Source organism: Pan paniscus, chromosome 10 (genome assembly GCF_029289425.2).
Source record: "Pan paniscus chromosome 10, NHGRI_mPanPan1-v2.0_pri, whole genome shotgun sequence".
Lineage (NCBI taxonomy): Eukaryota > Metazoa > Chordata > Mammalia > Primates > Hominidae > Pan > Pan paniscus.
The window spans coordinates 41466242-41482520 of NC_073259.2; the positions used below are offsets into that span (position 1 = coordinate 41466242).

At 50.0% G+C, this 16279-nt stretch overlaps 1 protein-coding gene across 1 annotated transcript; it reads left to right on the plus strand.

Annotated features, from left to right (window-relative positions):
• The first annotated feature begins 5889 nt into the window (after positions 1-5889).
• LOC100983186 (keratin, type II cytoskeletal 2 epidermal-like) lies at positions 5890-16279 on the plus strand. Its single transcript, XM_063593240.1, is given in 11 exon segments — positions 5890-5929; positions 7496-7531; positions 8744-9251; positions 9253-9273; positions 11387-11447; positions 12149-12243; positions 12584-12747; positions 13824-13951; positions 14619-14839; positions 15523-15784; positions 15848-16279. Coding segments are annotated over 11 exon segments (1968 nt in total).

Genomic DNA, 16279 nt, shown 5'->3' on the forward strand with positions numbered 1-16279 from the left:
CACCTGGAGTCTGAACTGCCCAATGCGGCCTCAACGTCGTGGAGCTGTCGCCATCCTCAAGCCACTCTTAACCTAAGTTTAATGACCAGGGTAAAAGTGGTTTCCACTTCCCTTCATAACCATTATGGACAAGTATAGGCTTTAAGCAAATGAGAATATGCCCATCACTGGTCTGCTGTAATTATGGACCAGTACAGGCTTTAAGCAAATGAAAATATGCCAATTGCTGTTCTGGTGTTCTCCCTCCCCAGGTGGCCAAAGTGGACCTGGAGGTGAAAGTGGAGAGCCTGATGGATGAGATCAACTTCCTGCAGCCCCTCTCCGAGGCTGTAAGGCCCCCTTCCTTCCCAATATATGTTTAAGATATGATTGATTCTCTTAAGCCCTATTTTTTTTTTCATTCATTGCTTTTTTCCCTTCACATTTATTACCACACCATCTACTCAGATTCTGAGACCTTTGAAACTGTTTATCTATCAAATATTCTAACTCCCTTTCTTTTTTCTTCCCCCTTTTCTGTGTCCCCCACATCTATGATTGCCAGTGCCTATGGATAACATTCTTAGAGTCTCCTCCCCCATCCAAGGTACCTGGACAAAGAGATGCATGCATCCTGCAGTAGGATTAGAAGACAGACGCCTTTTCATTCTTTAGCCTGCTGGCTGAGATTTCGGCCTGCATCTTGGTCATCGTGTTTTTTAGTGGCATCACTAAAAAGCTAACTTTGGGGGTTTGTGGTAGGGGCCTGTCCATTAGATATAAGCAGAATTGTCTTTGTGTCTGCAGGAGTATAACCAACTACTGTCGGAATCAAATGACATGTCCGTCATCCTCTCCCTGGACAACAATTGGCACCTGGACCTGGAGAGTATCATTGCTGAGGTCCACGCCCAGTACGAGGAGATTGCTTTAGGCTATTAGGAACAAAGCTGCTCTGAGCATTCTCGTACATGGCCCTTGGGGAATCACGTATGCACTCCGTGTCTTTGTGTGTACCCAGCAGTGGCGTTGCCGTTCATAGGGTATGCATATGTTCAGCTGTAGTAGATACTCCAGACAGTTCCCAAAGTAGCTCCAGGAAGGCAGGGCAGTTCTTACTGACACTAGCTATTTTCTTTCTTTTGAATTTTAGCTTTTCTGGATGGGGACTGTTATGTATCTTTGTGGTTTTAATTTGCATGTCCCATAGTGGCTAATGACGTAGAGCTCATTTTCACATGTGTATTGGCCATTTGGATACCTCTTTGGTCCCGTCTTTTGAACATTTTTCTATCGGTGGGGTTGTCTGTCTTTTTCTTACTAATTTATAGCGGTTCTTTTTATGTTCTGGATATGAGTCCTTTGTCAGATGCGTAAATTATGAATATCTTCTCCCACTCTGGGGGTGATATTTGCACTCTCTTAATTAAGCTACTTGACAAGCAGAATTACTTATTCAAAATTTACTTCTTCTAATTCATCATATTTTTCTTTCTTGTGGTGTTTTTGTGTCCTGTTTAAGAATCCTGCTCTATGCTCTCAAGGCCATGGAGACATTCTCTGATTTCTTCTAAAATCTCTACTCTTTGGCCTTTCACACTGGGGGTTTTATAACATTTCATTTAAAACATGAAAAGACATATAAATCTACTTAATCTTGGTGGTGAACACACAGGTGTTTGCTCTATTGTTTTCAGTATGATTGAAATATTCTATAGTTAAAAATAAAATGAAAAATATTGAAAAATATTAAAAAATAGGTGTTTCCCTGGGTTCTTTCTTTTTTGCTCTGTTCTTTTCATGTTGCATATTGTTCCTGGGTGAGTTTGCCTACTCTAGTTTCACTCATACATTTATTCAGATTTCATCTAGCACCAATATGGCCCATGTACCATGGGGGCGGTGGCCACAGAGATGACTATAACATGGATGCCCCCTTAAGGAACTTACAGTCTAGTGTATATCGGGACACACAAATGCAGGACATACAAATCCTATTCCCAGGAACAGCTATTCCAAAGAACAGCTCAGAGCTCATGCTGTCTTGAACATGAGTATCCTGTCCTTCCTGTCTCTTTTTCTTGTCCCCTTTTAAAAAACTTCATTGAGACATAATTTGTATACAGTAACAATGCACCCATTTTCAGAGTACAGTTCCATGAGTTTTGACAAATGTAAATCCCTGCGTGACCACAACTGCAACCAAAATATAGAATATCTTCCAAAATGCTCTTCATGCCCCTTTGCAGTCAATCCCCTGCCAATCCCCAGCACCAGGCTGAGGCTTGCTTTATGTCACTGTAGGTTAGTTTTGCTGTGTTTAGGGCTTCATAGGAATGCCGTCATGTAGAATGTATTCCTTTGTGTCTGGCTTCCCTGGCTCATTGTAATCTTTCTGAGACCCTTCAGGCATATGTGTTGCAAATATAAATTTTGTCCCAGTCTGCGGTTTGCCTTTTCATGTTCTTTTTTTTTTTTTTAATGTATATATGTAGAATTTCTTTTTATTTATTTTTTATTTTTTATTTTTATTATACTTTAAGTTTTAGGATACATGTGCACAACGTGCAGGTTAGTTACATATATATACATGTGCCATGTTGGTGTGCTGCACCCATTAACTCGTTATTTAACATTAGGTATATCTCCTAATGCTCTCCCTCCCACCTCCCCCTGCCTTTTCATGTTCTTAATGATGTGCTCCAAAGCTCCCTGCCCCTTGGAGTCCCTGCCGATTGGCAAGTGGCGCTTCCCAATCAGCAGCATTTGTACCTGTATCTAGAGCTGAGTGCTTGGCTCAGCCCTTGGATTAGATCCAACTCTATGTCCTGTGTGAAGACAAGTGACTCTCTCTTACCCTTCCCCTAGCCTTTTATAAAAATGGGGATATTTTCTCCTTTAGTAAAATTGCTTACATTCTGGGAATTAGTCCATCAGAATTAAAGCAAACTGGAGCTTTAAAAAAATCCAGGTGCCCGGGCCATGCTCCCTGATTCTGATTCAGGAGAGCAGAAGTAGGGCTTCAGGATCTGGATTTTTAAAAGCTGCCCAGTGGTCCTGATGTGTAGCTGCCCACAGAGCAAAGTCCCAAATCTGCAGCATAGCACAGAGAGACCAATGCAATCAGTTTCAACCTACACCTTCAGCTCCTTCCCCATCATCTCTCCTCCTCCATTATGACGCCTATACTGAACATGTGGGATACCTTACCAATACTTCCCCCACCACATTAGATTTCCCTCTCTCTACCAGTGGTGTCTTTTTTGAATTGTCCACCCACTGGGCCCACTCCGACCCCTCCCTCAGTACCCTACTCAAAACTACCTCCTCTATGATGCCTTCAATATCCTTTCTTCCTCTCACACCTTAGTACTTTGATCTACTGTCAATAACGCTGACTCCAATGTGCTCTAAGGTGTTATTTACATGCCTGATACTTCCTTCAACAAAACTGTAGGCTCCCCCAGACCATGAACTGTATTTTGTGTGTCATTGTCTTCTATTGGGAAGCCTGCTGCTGACACAAGCAAGTGCTCCACGAATCATTGCTGAGTGATTGAATAAATGTTTGGAGAGATGACTAAATGGATACTGGTCAATGTTGCATCTCTTGGAGGGAATGAAGTTCTAGGGGAAACCCTTCTGGACACTCCTTCTTGGATTCTCTGAACAGAGCGCAGGAGTACCCATTATGCCTGACTCTAGATCCCTGCTCCAATTTTCATGCTTCTTGGCAGAAACCAGAGCCAGTGGTTAGGTTGAGATGGCTTCTACTTTCTGACTGCATCAGTTTTAAACCTACTTCATGCTTAATGCTTTTGTCATTTTCATTTGGGGCTACAGGTTGTATGAAAGTATTTTGTCTGTGAGTCACAGAGGGTGTGTGTCTGTGTGTGGCATGTTTGCCCATTGGTCTGTCAGGGTAGATAAATGAAAGGACTTTAACAAGTTCAAGACACTCCACAAATGCCAGATACTATTAAGTGTCATGTACACGTATGAGGCTATGGCTTGGCTTTTTTAGGAACCAAGAACTTTCTGAATTGTATAAGTTTGGCTGGGAGCTGGGTGGGTGTATGTGCCGGGTATGGGTCCTGCCCTCCCATGGCTTCTACACTGGTTGAGAAGTAAGATATTTTTCTTTGACTTATAGACAACATAGGGACAATGAGTGTCCCAGGAGCTTGAGGCCAGGAGAGCTCAGGGGGCCAGGCTGGTCATATAAGGCATTGTGTTGGGGCTGGGACTTTGGCTGGTTCCTAAATGAGTTGGTTTAGGGTGGAAGGGAAATGGTTTATGTCTAGACTGTGGCCCTCTCCTGGCCCATCAGCTTGCATAATCACACCCTTGATCCTGCTGAGGAAGGAGCAAGCTGGGGCAGCACAAACCATCCCCTTTGCTGGGAAAACCATGCAAAGTGCCCTTCTAAGGACTATGCTTAGAGAAGCACGGAGTCCTGTTTGTGCCTTTTCTATCAATTCCACACCACTTTGCAAACATGATCAAATACAAGTCAATTGCTCAGAGTCAGGGCTTGTTCTGTAAGCTGAGAACTTACAGACACAGAAGGAAGGGACAGACACAGAACATCCTGCCAGTGCCTGCACAAGGAGCCTTTCCAGAGCTCTGAGTCGTATATGCCTCAGTCCGTAGCATGTGCTCCAGGCTGGGACAGAAACTGAACTGGAGGCTTGGCCCTGCCACTTATTGGCTGTGGGCCCCTGGAAAAGTTGTTTAACTCCTTAGCCTCAGTTTCCCTCATCTGTAAAAAAAGAGCTAGAGGGTTGCCATGAAGGTTGAAAAAGTCTATAAGTGTCAATTTAGAGCCTGCTAACTGGCTAGCATTCTATGGCCTGACTCCCTGCTGCCGTTGTGATCCCTCAGTTCCCAAGGCGCTCCTGCTTTCTAGTTTATAAGTCCCTTGTTGTACTTCACTCACCTGGCCCTCGATGGGCTCAGGAGTAGAGGCTCAACAGGCAGAGAAGAGGTTTATCAGCTCTACTTTACAATGGGCTAAAAGGAGGCCCAGAGGAGCCTGGAGACTGGAACTTGGGGCCCTTGCCTCTATCCAGGGTGCTTTCCATGGCATTGTTCTGCTGGCCTCCTGGGGTAGGTAGGTCTGCGCACATTGAAGAGGCTGCCTCACTCCCTGGGCCTTCTCCTTCTGGGCTGGGCCAAGTTTCGAGCTGCAGCTGCCTGGCCCAAGACCTTTTTTCCTAAGTTTCAGATGCCATGAGGCTGGCCCTCTTCAGTGAGACTCAGCTCAGAGGTCACCTGGTATTGAAGAACAGTTTCTGGCCAGGCCCGGTGGTTCACACCTCTAATCCCAGCGCTTTGGGAGGCCAAGGCAGGTGGATAACCGAGGTCAGGAGTTTGAGACTAGCCTGACCAATATGGCGAAATCCCATCTCTACAAAATTACAAAAATTAGCCAGGCATGGTGGTGGCTGCCTGTAGTCCCAGCTACTTGAGAGGCCTAGGCAAGAGAATCAATCGAACCCAGGAGGCAGAGGTTGTAGTGAGCGGAGATCACACCACTGCACTCTAGCTGGGGTGATAGAGTGAGACTCCATTTAAACAAAACAAAACAAAACAAAACCAACAATTTCTTATGGAACAGATTCCCCTTTGACTGCAGGGCACAGAGTGGGACAGTCTGCCCAGGGAACCAGAGCTGAGCTCCTCCTGGCTCATGCCCAATCTGCCCCAGGGCCCCATCTATGTGCTCCCCTTGAAGCCTCCCACACACACAGCTCTGTCCCAACTCTGCTCTCCCCACTTGCCCTCCCTGGCCCAGCATCATCTGCCAGCTGCCATGCCATGTACTGTCAAGCTCTGGCCTCAGCCCTGGGTGCTGCATTTGAGGGCCCCATTTCCCCGAGAAGCTGGGACTGCCTCATGGCAGGAACAATGGCAGATGCGGTTGTTCCCCTGCCCTTGGACTCCACTGGTGAGGGCACTGCTGCCCCAGAGCACAGGGGCCTCGGTCAGGTGCCAGCCTGGGAGGCATAGCCATGGCCACGGAGAGGAGGGAGGGCAGGGCTCAGTGTCTCTCCTGGGGCCTCTGTGCCCTCATCCCCAGGAAAGGCCCATATGGTTTAATTCTAGGGTTGGCGACTCCCTGGCTAGCAGTGCACTCTAATTTTTTTTGAAGAGGCAACAGAGGAGAATAGCAGGACTTTTCTAGTTTGCAGGTGTGGGGGATTGGTGGGATTTGCCACTGCTAATGAAGGGATTTGGGATGGGTCCTCATTAGAACCCCAACTTCCACCCTAATCTCTTTGGGATTTGTTCTTGATGTTAAAATGCAAACTGACTTCTTTGCGTATTCAGACTGGGCCAGGTCATTGGCAGTGGTCAAGGGGTGGAAACCAGTGAATTGTTCTGCAGAGTTCCCCTTCAATAGCAAGGATTTACAAATGGCAAGTGGGGGACAGGAGGATGGTGGGACACCTTTTCTCATTTGCTCCTGGGGCCTCTCTTGACAAAAGCATAGGCCACACTTGGAAACCAAAACATGACTTGGATTTTGGAGTCAGGATCAGCCCCATATGTGAGCAAAGACAGCGGTTTTATGTTATGTTGCTGAGCCCCACCATCAGCACGGGAAGTGATCCAGAGGGCAATGGGCCCAGGAGTTTCCAAATTGTTTTTAAACAGCAGAGTCTTTCATTTAAGAGATCAGCGTGGAGGTGTCAGGATGGCAGTGGTGATGACACCAGAACACTGCCCACTGCATCCCTTTCTCCCACTCATACCTCATTTGAACCCTGGGGCTTCAGTAGGTCCAACGTGAATCCTCTACTCAAGTCTGAAGTCCTCATTGTGCAGAGGAGGAAACTGAGGCCTGGCAAGGGGAAGACTCAGTGGTTGAGTTGAGTTGGGACCTGGGTCTCCTCTCAGTCTGTGCCCCTATTTGGATCCAGCTGCCATATCTTGGTTTTTAGGTCAGCAAGGAGCTTTGAGCAAGAATCAGGGCCCTGGGGGATGGGGTAGGCACCAAGGTTTTGAAGGTGGTGAGGACGATGTCTACCTGTGGCATGAAGGGCTGCATGGGGAAGAGTGCCCTGGGCAGGGAATTGTGATGAGCGTGTGCATCCTTGTGGGCATGCCTGTGGTTCTGTGATGTCTGTTTGTGTGTGTGTGTGTGTGTTGGTGTGAATTTATGGTGTGTTTTGCTTCTCTCTCTCTCCACTGAGTTCATTCTCTTCCACTTTACTTGAGGGTCTTTTGTGACTTGATGGAGAGGAATAGGAGCTTCCCTGAGGTTTGGCAGGTCACTGGTTTGAACTGGCCCTCCCTCCAGTGAGCTGGCAAGGGAAGAAGGAGGTGCTGAGTGGCTAGGAAGTCAGGTCTGAGCAAAGGGGAGAAGGTGAGATCAATGAGAGAAGGGTTCTTGGACGAGCACGGATCAGAGGGAATTGGAGGTCAGATTAGAAGAGGAAAAGGCAAAGGTCATTTTAAAAGGGGCTGGCCTTTGCAGAGGCTCATTTCCAGCCTTGGTTTGTGCTGTCAGGATTGGTGTCATCAAAGGTAGTCTTTGCTGCCAAAGGTAAGTAGAGGTAAATGTTACAAAAGTGAGTAACATTTCATGTCACACAGAACTTCTTCCAAATATTATGCCCCTAACAGACTTAAGAAGAAGCCCTTGTTATTCTGAAATTTTACTGGTGAGGATCTGAGCTTCCTAGGTGGTGGGGGTGGTGTCTCACGTGAGCTGAAGGAAGAGGGCCTTGGGAATCCTGGATTCATTTTTGTTGTACAAGTTTGGAAGAGGAAAAGCTGATGGTTTTTCTGGCCTGGCCCAAGTGGTCCATTCTCTCTACCCTGCCCAGGCTGGCCTCAGCCCCTCTCTCTGCTCACCCTCTCCTAGGGCACTTGGCAGTGACCTTGACTTCTTCTCCAGCCATGCTCATTCCTGTCCTTGTCAGACTGATTCCTCTCTCCTCCCCTGCAGCTCTCCCTCCAAGGCCCCTTAGACCCCAGTTCTAGGTGTCCCTGTGGCTGAGAACTTGCTCTTTGTGCATTCATATGTGCACCTCCTCCCTGAAGGGTGAGGTCCTAGAGGCAGCTGCTGTGCATTCTTGAACTTCTGTTGCAACTTCCTTCTCCTTGTCAGCCACAACGTCACCTTCACAGCCCTCCCCTGTCCTCTCCTTTCTTCCTTGGAGTCCTTGCCTGGGGTCCTGCCCCCACTGGGGCTCTGCACCCATCCTGGGAACCTCCTGAGGCTGGCTGGTCTGGCTGAGTGGCTGAGGGGCAGAGAAGTGCTGACCTGTCACTCTCAGCATGGGGTCATAGATCTCTTGGGGATTAAGGGTTGTGTCCAGCCCTACAGGATGGTCCCTCTCCCAATATAAGGTTATTTCAGGGAAGTAACCCTGGGAAAACAAAGTAATTTGGAAATTTGGAGGGATTATCAAGGTGTGTTGCATGTTTTGAACTCGACCTCTTCCTGCCAGGCAAACCAAAGCTGCTAATGCCTCAGTTAGGTGGCTGGCACCATCAGCCAGCCAAGCTCCCAGGCTCTACATAAGGGCCATCCCCATCCCAGAACTTCAGAAGGCTTCTGAGTTTCCTCCAGCCTTCTGAGCTCACCCTTCCTTTGGAAGACCTTGCTGTCTGCCATGAGTCACCAGATAAGCTACAGCCAGCAGCCCTGCAGGTCTTCTGGTGGGGCCTACTGCCAGACCTTCAGCAGCCACTTAGCAGTGGTGTCAGGCCACAGCTGGATCAGCTCCATCATGTCCTCCTTTGCCTCCAGCTCAGGAAGGGCTGGTGGTGGGTGGGTCTGCTGCCCGTGCCATGATGGGGGGAGGTTTCTGCAGCCAGAGTCTCCATGGCCTTGGGGGGAAGAAGACGATCCCTATCAGTGTGGCTGGAGGTGGCACCTGGGCTGGTGGGTTCAGCGGGGCTGGTGGGTTCGGGGGGCCTGGTGGGGGATGTTTTGGAGGCAGTGGTTTTGGAGGTGGTGGAAGAGGGATGGGTGGAAGCTTTGGTGGAAGAGCTGGGGGCTTTGGTGGAGGAATTGGAGGCTTCAGAGGAGGAGCCAGGGGTTTCTGCAGAGGAGCTGGTGGCTTTGGTGGTTCTGGAAGCTTTGGTGGTCCTGGTGGCTTTGGTGGCCTCCGTGACCTCAGTGATCTGGGTGGCTTCCTGGGTGGAATCCAGGAAGTGACTGTCAACCAGAGCCTTCTTCAGCCCCTCCAGGAGACTGACCTTAAGTTTGGGCAAGTAAAGGCCCAGAAGCGGGAGCAGATCAAGACCCTCAACAACGTTTGCCTCCTTCATTGACAGGTGAGCCCATCTCAAGCCAGCTAGACAGTGAGGAAATCTGGCTCAATTGTGTTGGTCTTTTTTTTCCCTCTTCTCCTTATGAGTCTGAGGAAGGAGTTGTGGGTTCACCCAATATGTCAAGCCCTCTGTGGTATCTCAGCAGTAGTGGGCCTGCTTACAGCAGCAACAGGTGAGGAAAATGCTGTAGCCCCTCCCTAGATGGAGGTGCCATCCCTCTGTGTGCCCCCTCCCGCTGCTCCTCAGAGGGGCTGCTGAGGCTGCTGCTCTGGGGACTGCTGGCTGCCATCATTGATGTCTCCTAACCATTGCCTTCTGAAACCCAAACGCAGAACTCTCCCTCCATCTGAGAGGATTTGCAAGCTGCTCGTCTTTGAAAGAGAGGCTGACTCTGCCCAAGCTGAATTTGTATTTGAGGGATGAGTCAACCTGCCATCAGCTTTGTGACGTGAGATGAGGGTGAAGGGGCACCTCCTCCTAGGTGCTTCTCATAGATGATTTTAGTGTGAGGAACTGCAAATGTTGACGGCATGTGAGGCTTGTTTGCACGTATACGTGCAAGGGCCTGGCTGAATGAATGGTTTATGGGGGTGTCTGCGTTCTGGACATTCCATGCAAGGGAAACCATGGCAATGACAGTGGTGACTGTGTGGTGTCTGGGCTTGGTTAGCTGCTGAGAGTGTCATCAGTACTCTTGGGGTACAATGTGTGGAGATCTCTTTGTGACCCTGGGGTAATAGTAGGCCTCACAGAAAGGGCTTGTAGTGATTCTTTGTGGGGTCCCATTTTCATATGTGTCCTGGGCAAAGATGAAGAAGTTAGTCTTAACATTGGAACATCACACCTTTTTAGAGGTGAAGCTCTTGAAAGTTAAGTGACCTTCTAGAGGTACCTAGCTGGTTCCTGGCAGACATCTGGGTGTCTGGATAAATTTATTTACAGAGGCCGGGTGCGTTGGTTCACGCCCGTAATCCTAGCACTCTGGGAGTCTGAGGCAGGTGGACTACTTGAGTCCAGGAGTTTGAGACCAGCCTGAGCAACACAGCGAGACCCTGTCTCTACAAAAAATACAAAAATTAGCCAGGCATGGTGGTGCACATCTGTAGTCTTAGCTACTTGGGGGGCTGAGGAGGGAGAATCGCCTGAGCCCAAGAGGCAGAGGTTGCAGTGAGCCAAGATCGTGCCACTGCACTCCAGCCTGGACAACAGAGTGAGAACCTGTCTCAAAAAAAATTTGTTTACAGAAAAACAGAAAGTGATGCTGAAAATGCAGCTGCTCCACAGCAAGTGGGTTTGGCTGCCCAAGGTCTCAGCAGTAGCCCTTATCATCCTCAAAGGGGCCTTCTGAGATCTTGGAATCCTGAGTGTCTAGTATAAGGCCTGACACATGCTTGGTGCTCTGCAAATGTTTGTTGAATGACCAGTTGATTGATAGTTACTCCCCTGCTTATATGGCTAGCCTTGAATTTTGTGCAGAAATGTCTCATAGCAAATAAAAGTTTGAGACATCTTTAGCCAGTGGTTAAGTTTAAATGCAGGGCTCAGTTGCATCTAGGATCCTTCTTGGGAAAAGGTCTGCTTGAGAGACATTTCTCTGTGGTTTTCTCTAATTCCCACCTGAGTGCAGTGCACCCAGGATTGTAAACATCTTTCTGGAGACTGCATCTGCTGTAGAATACTCACTAAGTACCTATGGAGAGCCCATGGTGCTACTGTACTTGCTGTACACAGAGTTGGCACCAGAAAATTCCCCTGAAAGCTCTTGGCAGCTCAGCCATCTCCCTCTGGTCCCATAAATAGTTGAAAAATATCAAAATTTCTCCAGAAAGCCTTCTAGGATCAATCAGAATAGTATAAGGAAGGGGTATCTACTTCACTGTCCACTTATCATCATCATCATTATTAAGTGGTGCCTGGCACATATTAAGTGCTAGTAAATGTCTGTAGAATGAACTGGGTCTTACCTGAACCAAGAAGGCCATACATTGGAAAGATGCAGGCCTTGGGCTAAACTGGTGGGACAAGAAGCCCTGAGTCCATGTGATTCATGGGATGTGCCCTGGGGCCATGGGGATGACTGAGAGAAGGCAGACCACAGGTGACCTTTTTCTCACAGGTATGAAGATGAGGTCAGCAAGTGCACAGCTGCAGAGAATGACTTTGTGGTCCTGAAGAAGGTGAGGGGCCTCTTCCCAGCTTCCCACCCCAAAGCCCTGCTAACCTGAGTGGTTTGAGAGTGGAGGGGAGGCAGAAGCTTAGTGCTGTTGATCTGAGGACTTCTTGTAGGCCCTGCAAGTGAGGGCCAGGAAGAGGGAGGAGGCCAGACAGGGTTCAGGCCCCAGCAGCTCCCTGCCCACCCCTGCTGAAGGGTGTGAAGGTCCCAGCAGCCTTTTGCCAAGTCCTTTCCTGATGGGCATGCAGAGTTTATGAACCTGATTAGGCCTTAAGTTGTGATTACAAAATGGACCAAAGGAAGAAATAATTTCTTTCTTTTTTCTATTAGGAGTGCATTCCCAGGAGCTATTTAAAGAGAGAGACTTTGAGTGTGGCAAATTTAAATTCTCCCTCAGACCCCCTTCCTCACATATTCTTCTCCCCTGGTCTCAGTGTAAGGGACCCAGCCCCAGACTTCATTCTTCCTCTCACCTTATAGTCTCTTTGTGCCCTTCCCTGGTGTGCATTCACCAGCCCAGCCTGCAGAGTACTTGGTTTAGCAATGTTAGGGTGCAGCTGCCTGTGCCTGGATGGGGTCTCCTTTTCCCTGAGTGGGAGCTCCCAGGGGCAGGGCCCCGTGGCCCCTTCTTCCTGCCCCTTTCCATAGTATGCAGGACTGGACAGAGCCACAGGTTGTGGAGACAGTGACTGAATTATCTCCCAGGATGTCGATGCTGCCCACATGACCAAAGTGGAGCTGGAGGCCAACGTGGAGAGGATGATAGGCGAGATGAACTTCCTGAAAGCCCTCTACAATGCTGGAAGTCTCTCCTCATTGCCATTCCTCGGGACTCACCTGCCCTGCCTCCTAGAGGAGAGGGCATTTAGAAGTCCAGCAGGACTGTGGGTCTGTCTGTCCTGACCAGAGAGACACTGGCCCACCTTTGTGGGTAGTTCTGTTCTCTACCTGCACCATTCGAACCTCTGCCTCCTCACCTTCTTTCTTCTGTTGTAGAAGTGGCCATTGCCTTCCAGAAAAGCCTCTAGTGGTGGTCCCTCAGTCCTGAGCACCCCTCTCCTGAGCTGGTGGCTTCCCGTGCTCTGTTGGGAAGCCTGGTGTGGGTCTGCTCAGGAGGGGGCATGTTTGCTTGGCCCTGTGGGAGCTGTCCCAGATGCAGTCAGACACCAGCGACACATCTGTGGTTCTTTCCATGGACAACAACCGCTGCCTGGACCTGGACAGTATCATTGCCAAGGTCTGCACCCAGTATGAGGAGATTGCCCAGAGGAGCTAGGCCGAGGCCGAGGCCCTGTACCAGACCAAGATGGGTGACAGCATCATGTAGCTTTGGAGAATCTTGCTCCCCCATCAATCTGCCTAGACAGTCCACACAGGAGGGCAGACCCTGCCTCCAAGCCATTCTTCCCACACCTCCATTTGGCAGTTACCTCATCTTCCCACTGGTCTGGTCTTATTAACAGAGAGCTTTCTTCCCAGTCAGAAAGCTCTGACTTTGCTCTAACCCAGTGCTTCTCAACAGAGGGTGGAGAAGGTACGATTTTCCCCCATGGGACATTTGGAAATATCTGCAGGCATTTTTGATTGTCATACCTAAAAGTGGGGTGGGGGTACTAACTGGCATCTAGTGGGTAGAGGCCAGGGATGCTGTAAACATCTTATAATGCACAGGATGCCTCTGCAAAAAGAACTATCATGCCCAAAATGTCAATAGTGCCAAGGCTGAAAAATTCTTAACCTAAATCTTTCTTGCTGCATCCCCTTTATTGTTATTTCGTGTTAGAAACTCCTCCATTTCTCCTCCACAAAGGCTCTGCATCTACGTGCGCTTCTGATCACATTGAGGTGTTGAAGCTGGTATCTGGAACAGCCAAGGGAGGGGGATGGGCAAAGTCTAACTCCACAGGCCCAGGGAATTCTGTACATTTCCCTCCCATTCCCCAAATCTGAATGAGACAGAGTTGGTCCATCTACATTTGACTCTTCCCCTGGGTTTTCTGCTGGTTAAGAAAGAAGCTGGCTCCAGCATCTGGGATGTTTGCATTCAAGTGCCCACACTGTCACTCCATAGCTGGATGACTTTGGTCATGGAACTCAGGCAATCTGAGTCTCAGTTTTCCTTTTGTATAAGGTGGGGATAATAATGCCTTTCTCATCAAGTTGTTGTGAGGATGAATGAGATAAAACAGAGGGTCTGGTGCAGAGCGACAGCTCAACAGACAGTAGCTACTGTTCTGGAAGACAGGGCTTCTGGTGTGGGGAGAGAGAGAGCACTGGGTCTGTATATGACTGTGCTCTGGTTTTTCCATTTGTGGTATGAAGGTGTTGAAACAGGTGAGCTATAAGACACCTTTTCTGAAAATGTGACTTTTCTGGACACAGTTGGGGGAGCAGCAGACCATGGCCAGCAGGCATGGGGATGACCTGAGGAACACCAAGAATGAGATCATGGAGCTCAACAGGATGACCCAGAGGCTTTGGGTGGAGATCGAGAGCATCAAGAAGCAGGTGGGGATGAGGAGGAAAAGAACATGACCAGGGCTGTGGGCTTATGCTTCCATCATGACACGCAGGCCTAGCACCTACGCAAAGCAAAATCATGCCCCCACTCACGTACACTAAGATTTCCTGGGTGATGTGCTGGGCTAGCGCTGAACTAAGATTGTTACGTGGATTTAGTTTCTGCTTCCCTGGAGCTTGAAGGTTGATATGGGATAGAAACTGAGTAAAGACATGATTAGGTGGTTGGAGAAAGAAGTTGACTGTTGAAGACTGAATTCGGGGAGTAGCCAAGGAAGCCCACATCTAGATGGGCTAAGGCAGAGAGAAGGTTTCTCTGATAATTCATGAAGACTTCCTGGAGGAGGGAAGTTTTCAGAAGATGCTCAGTTATTTCCCATAAAAAAGGAGAGAGGCACAGGAAGGGTCTGGCTCCTCCTGAGTTGGTATAGCCCCTTGAGGCCAGGTGTTTCTAATCCCACTCCCTGGTGTGCTAGGACCTAGGTCCCAGCCCAGGCTTCTCTGCTGACCAGCTGCATAGCCTTTAACCCCTGTGCCTGGGGTTTCCTCACTTGCCCAACATCAGGTAACACACGTGCAAGCACCAAGCACACAGGACGGGCCGTCAGTGAATGACATTCGAATCTAAATTGGACTCCTGGCTCCCCACACTAAGAACGCCAAGCTGCAGACGACCATCGCTGATGCAGAGCAGCGCTAGGAGGTGGCCCTCAAGGACACCAATGCCAAGCTTCAGGACATCAAGTCTGGACTGCAGCAGGCCAAAGAGGACGTGGCCCTGCTGCTTTGTGCGTACCAGGCGCTGATGAATGCCAAGCTGGCCCTGGACGTGGAGATCGCCACCTACCGGACCCTCCTGGAGGGCGAGGAATGCAGGTGAGAGTCCGTCTGGTTCCCAGGAGGCCAGAGGCCTGGGGCTTTCCTGCCTGAGCGTGCTGCCAGGTGTGGGAGCTGTGCGTTCTGTGGGAGGTGGCGGTGGCCATTGGCAGGCACAGCCTCTTGTTCAGGGCTGGGAGGTGCTGTCACACCAAGAAAGCTATGCTTCCTATGCCATATGAACACGTTAGCGCCTTACCTGGGATAACGTCCTATGTTTTAGCTATACAGTGTATGTCTGCAAAGATGAAGGGTCATAGACATAAATGTTATTTCTAGACCATTTCTTTATTAATGCCTTAACTGCAAGTTTTTGAAGAGTGTGTTCCCGTACACTGGCACATGGGTATAGGGCTCTGTCCCATGTGGGTTCAAATAGCATTTGCTAAATGAAGAGTATCCTGAGGAGGTGGAGCGGATGGGTGGGTCCAGAAATGTTCTGTATCTTCTGGTCTGTATCCCTTTGGGAGATGTCAATGGAAAGAGTAACACTTTAACCTTACCCAATAGAAAGAAGAATGTGTTTTATGATTTTCTGAGCACCCGTCCTGCTTATTTCTCACTCTCTACATCAATCAGGAGGGAATGGGGGTGGGGTGACCAAGGCTCTCCTTGCTGTTGACCTAAGGAAGGCCGTTTAAGGAGAGGGAGGAACTGAGCGAACTGTCTGGTCTTCCGCACAGGGTGTCTGGGAGGTGCCAGAGTTCCGTGAGCCTCGCTGAGTACTGGGTTCTTTCTCCGGGAAGGGGCTGGAGGCCTCGGAATGCAGTTTCTCAAGCCATGTGCCAGCGCTGGTGCGAGGCCATCCGGCCTGCAGGCTGGAAGAGCTGTTGGTGGCTGTTTTGGAGGAACCAACCTCCCCTCCCCTCCTTGAAGCCTGTCCTCCCCACGCCTTGCCGGATCTCGGCGGGGCGTCACCCCGGGGAAGACCTGCGGCTCGGGACTGTGGGAGGGGCTGGCGTGCCGGGCGGACACTGCCAGGCTCCCTGACCCCGACCCTCTTTGCAGAGACGGGCCACAGCAGCACTGGCGGCGGCTGCGCCCTGGGAGGAGGAGTCGGAGCCCGGGCCGGCGGCAGTAGCCGGGGCCGCAGCGGCTGGGTCTTGGGCGGGAGCTCCGCGGTGCTCAGGGGGCTTCTGTGGCTCCGGGACTCCTGCGCCGTCAGCCGGGGTGGCGGCGGCGGCAGCAGCAGCGCGGCCAGAGTCTCACAAAGCTCCTCCTAGAGCTGGCGGTCCCGCCACAAATTCTGAACCCCGCGCCAGGGGCGTCCTCGGACCCCAGTCCCCTTCGCCCTCCGGCACGCCCCGCTCTGAGCTCCCTCGCACCCCCGCGGGGCCCCTTCCCTCCGCTGCTTCTGACCTGTGCCCCGGAGCCCCACCTTCCCAGACCGCTGGCATCGCAGCAGCCCGAAAGTTGCCGCGAAGGATGAGAAGGCGGTAA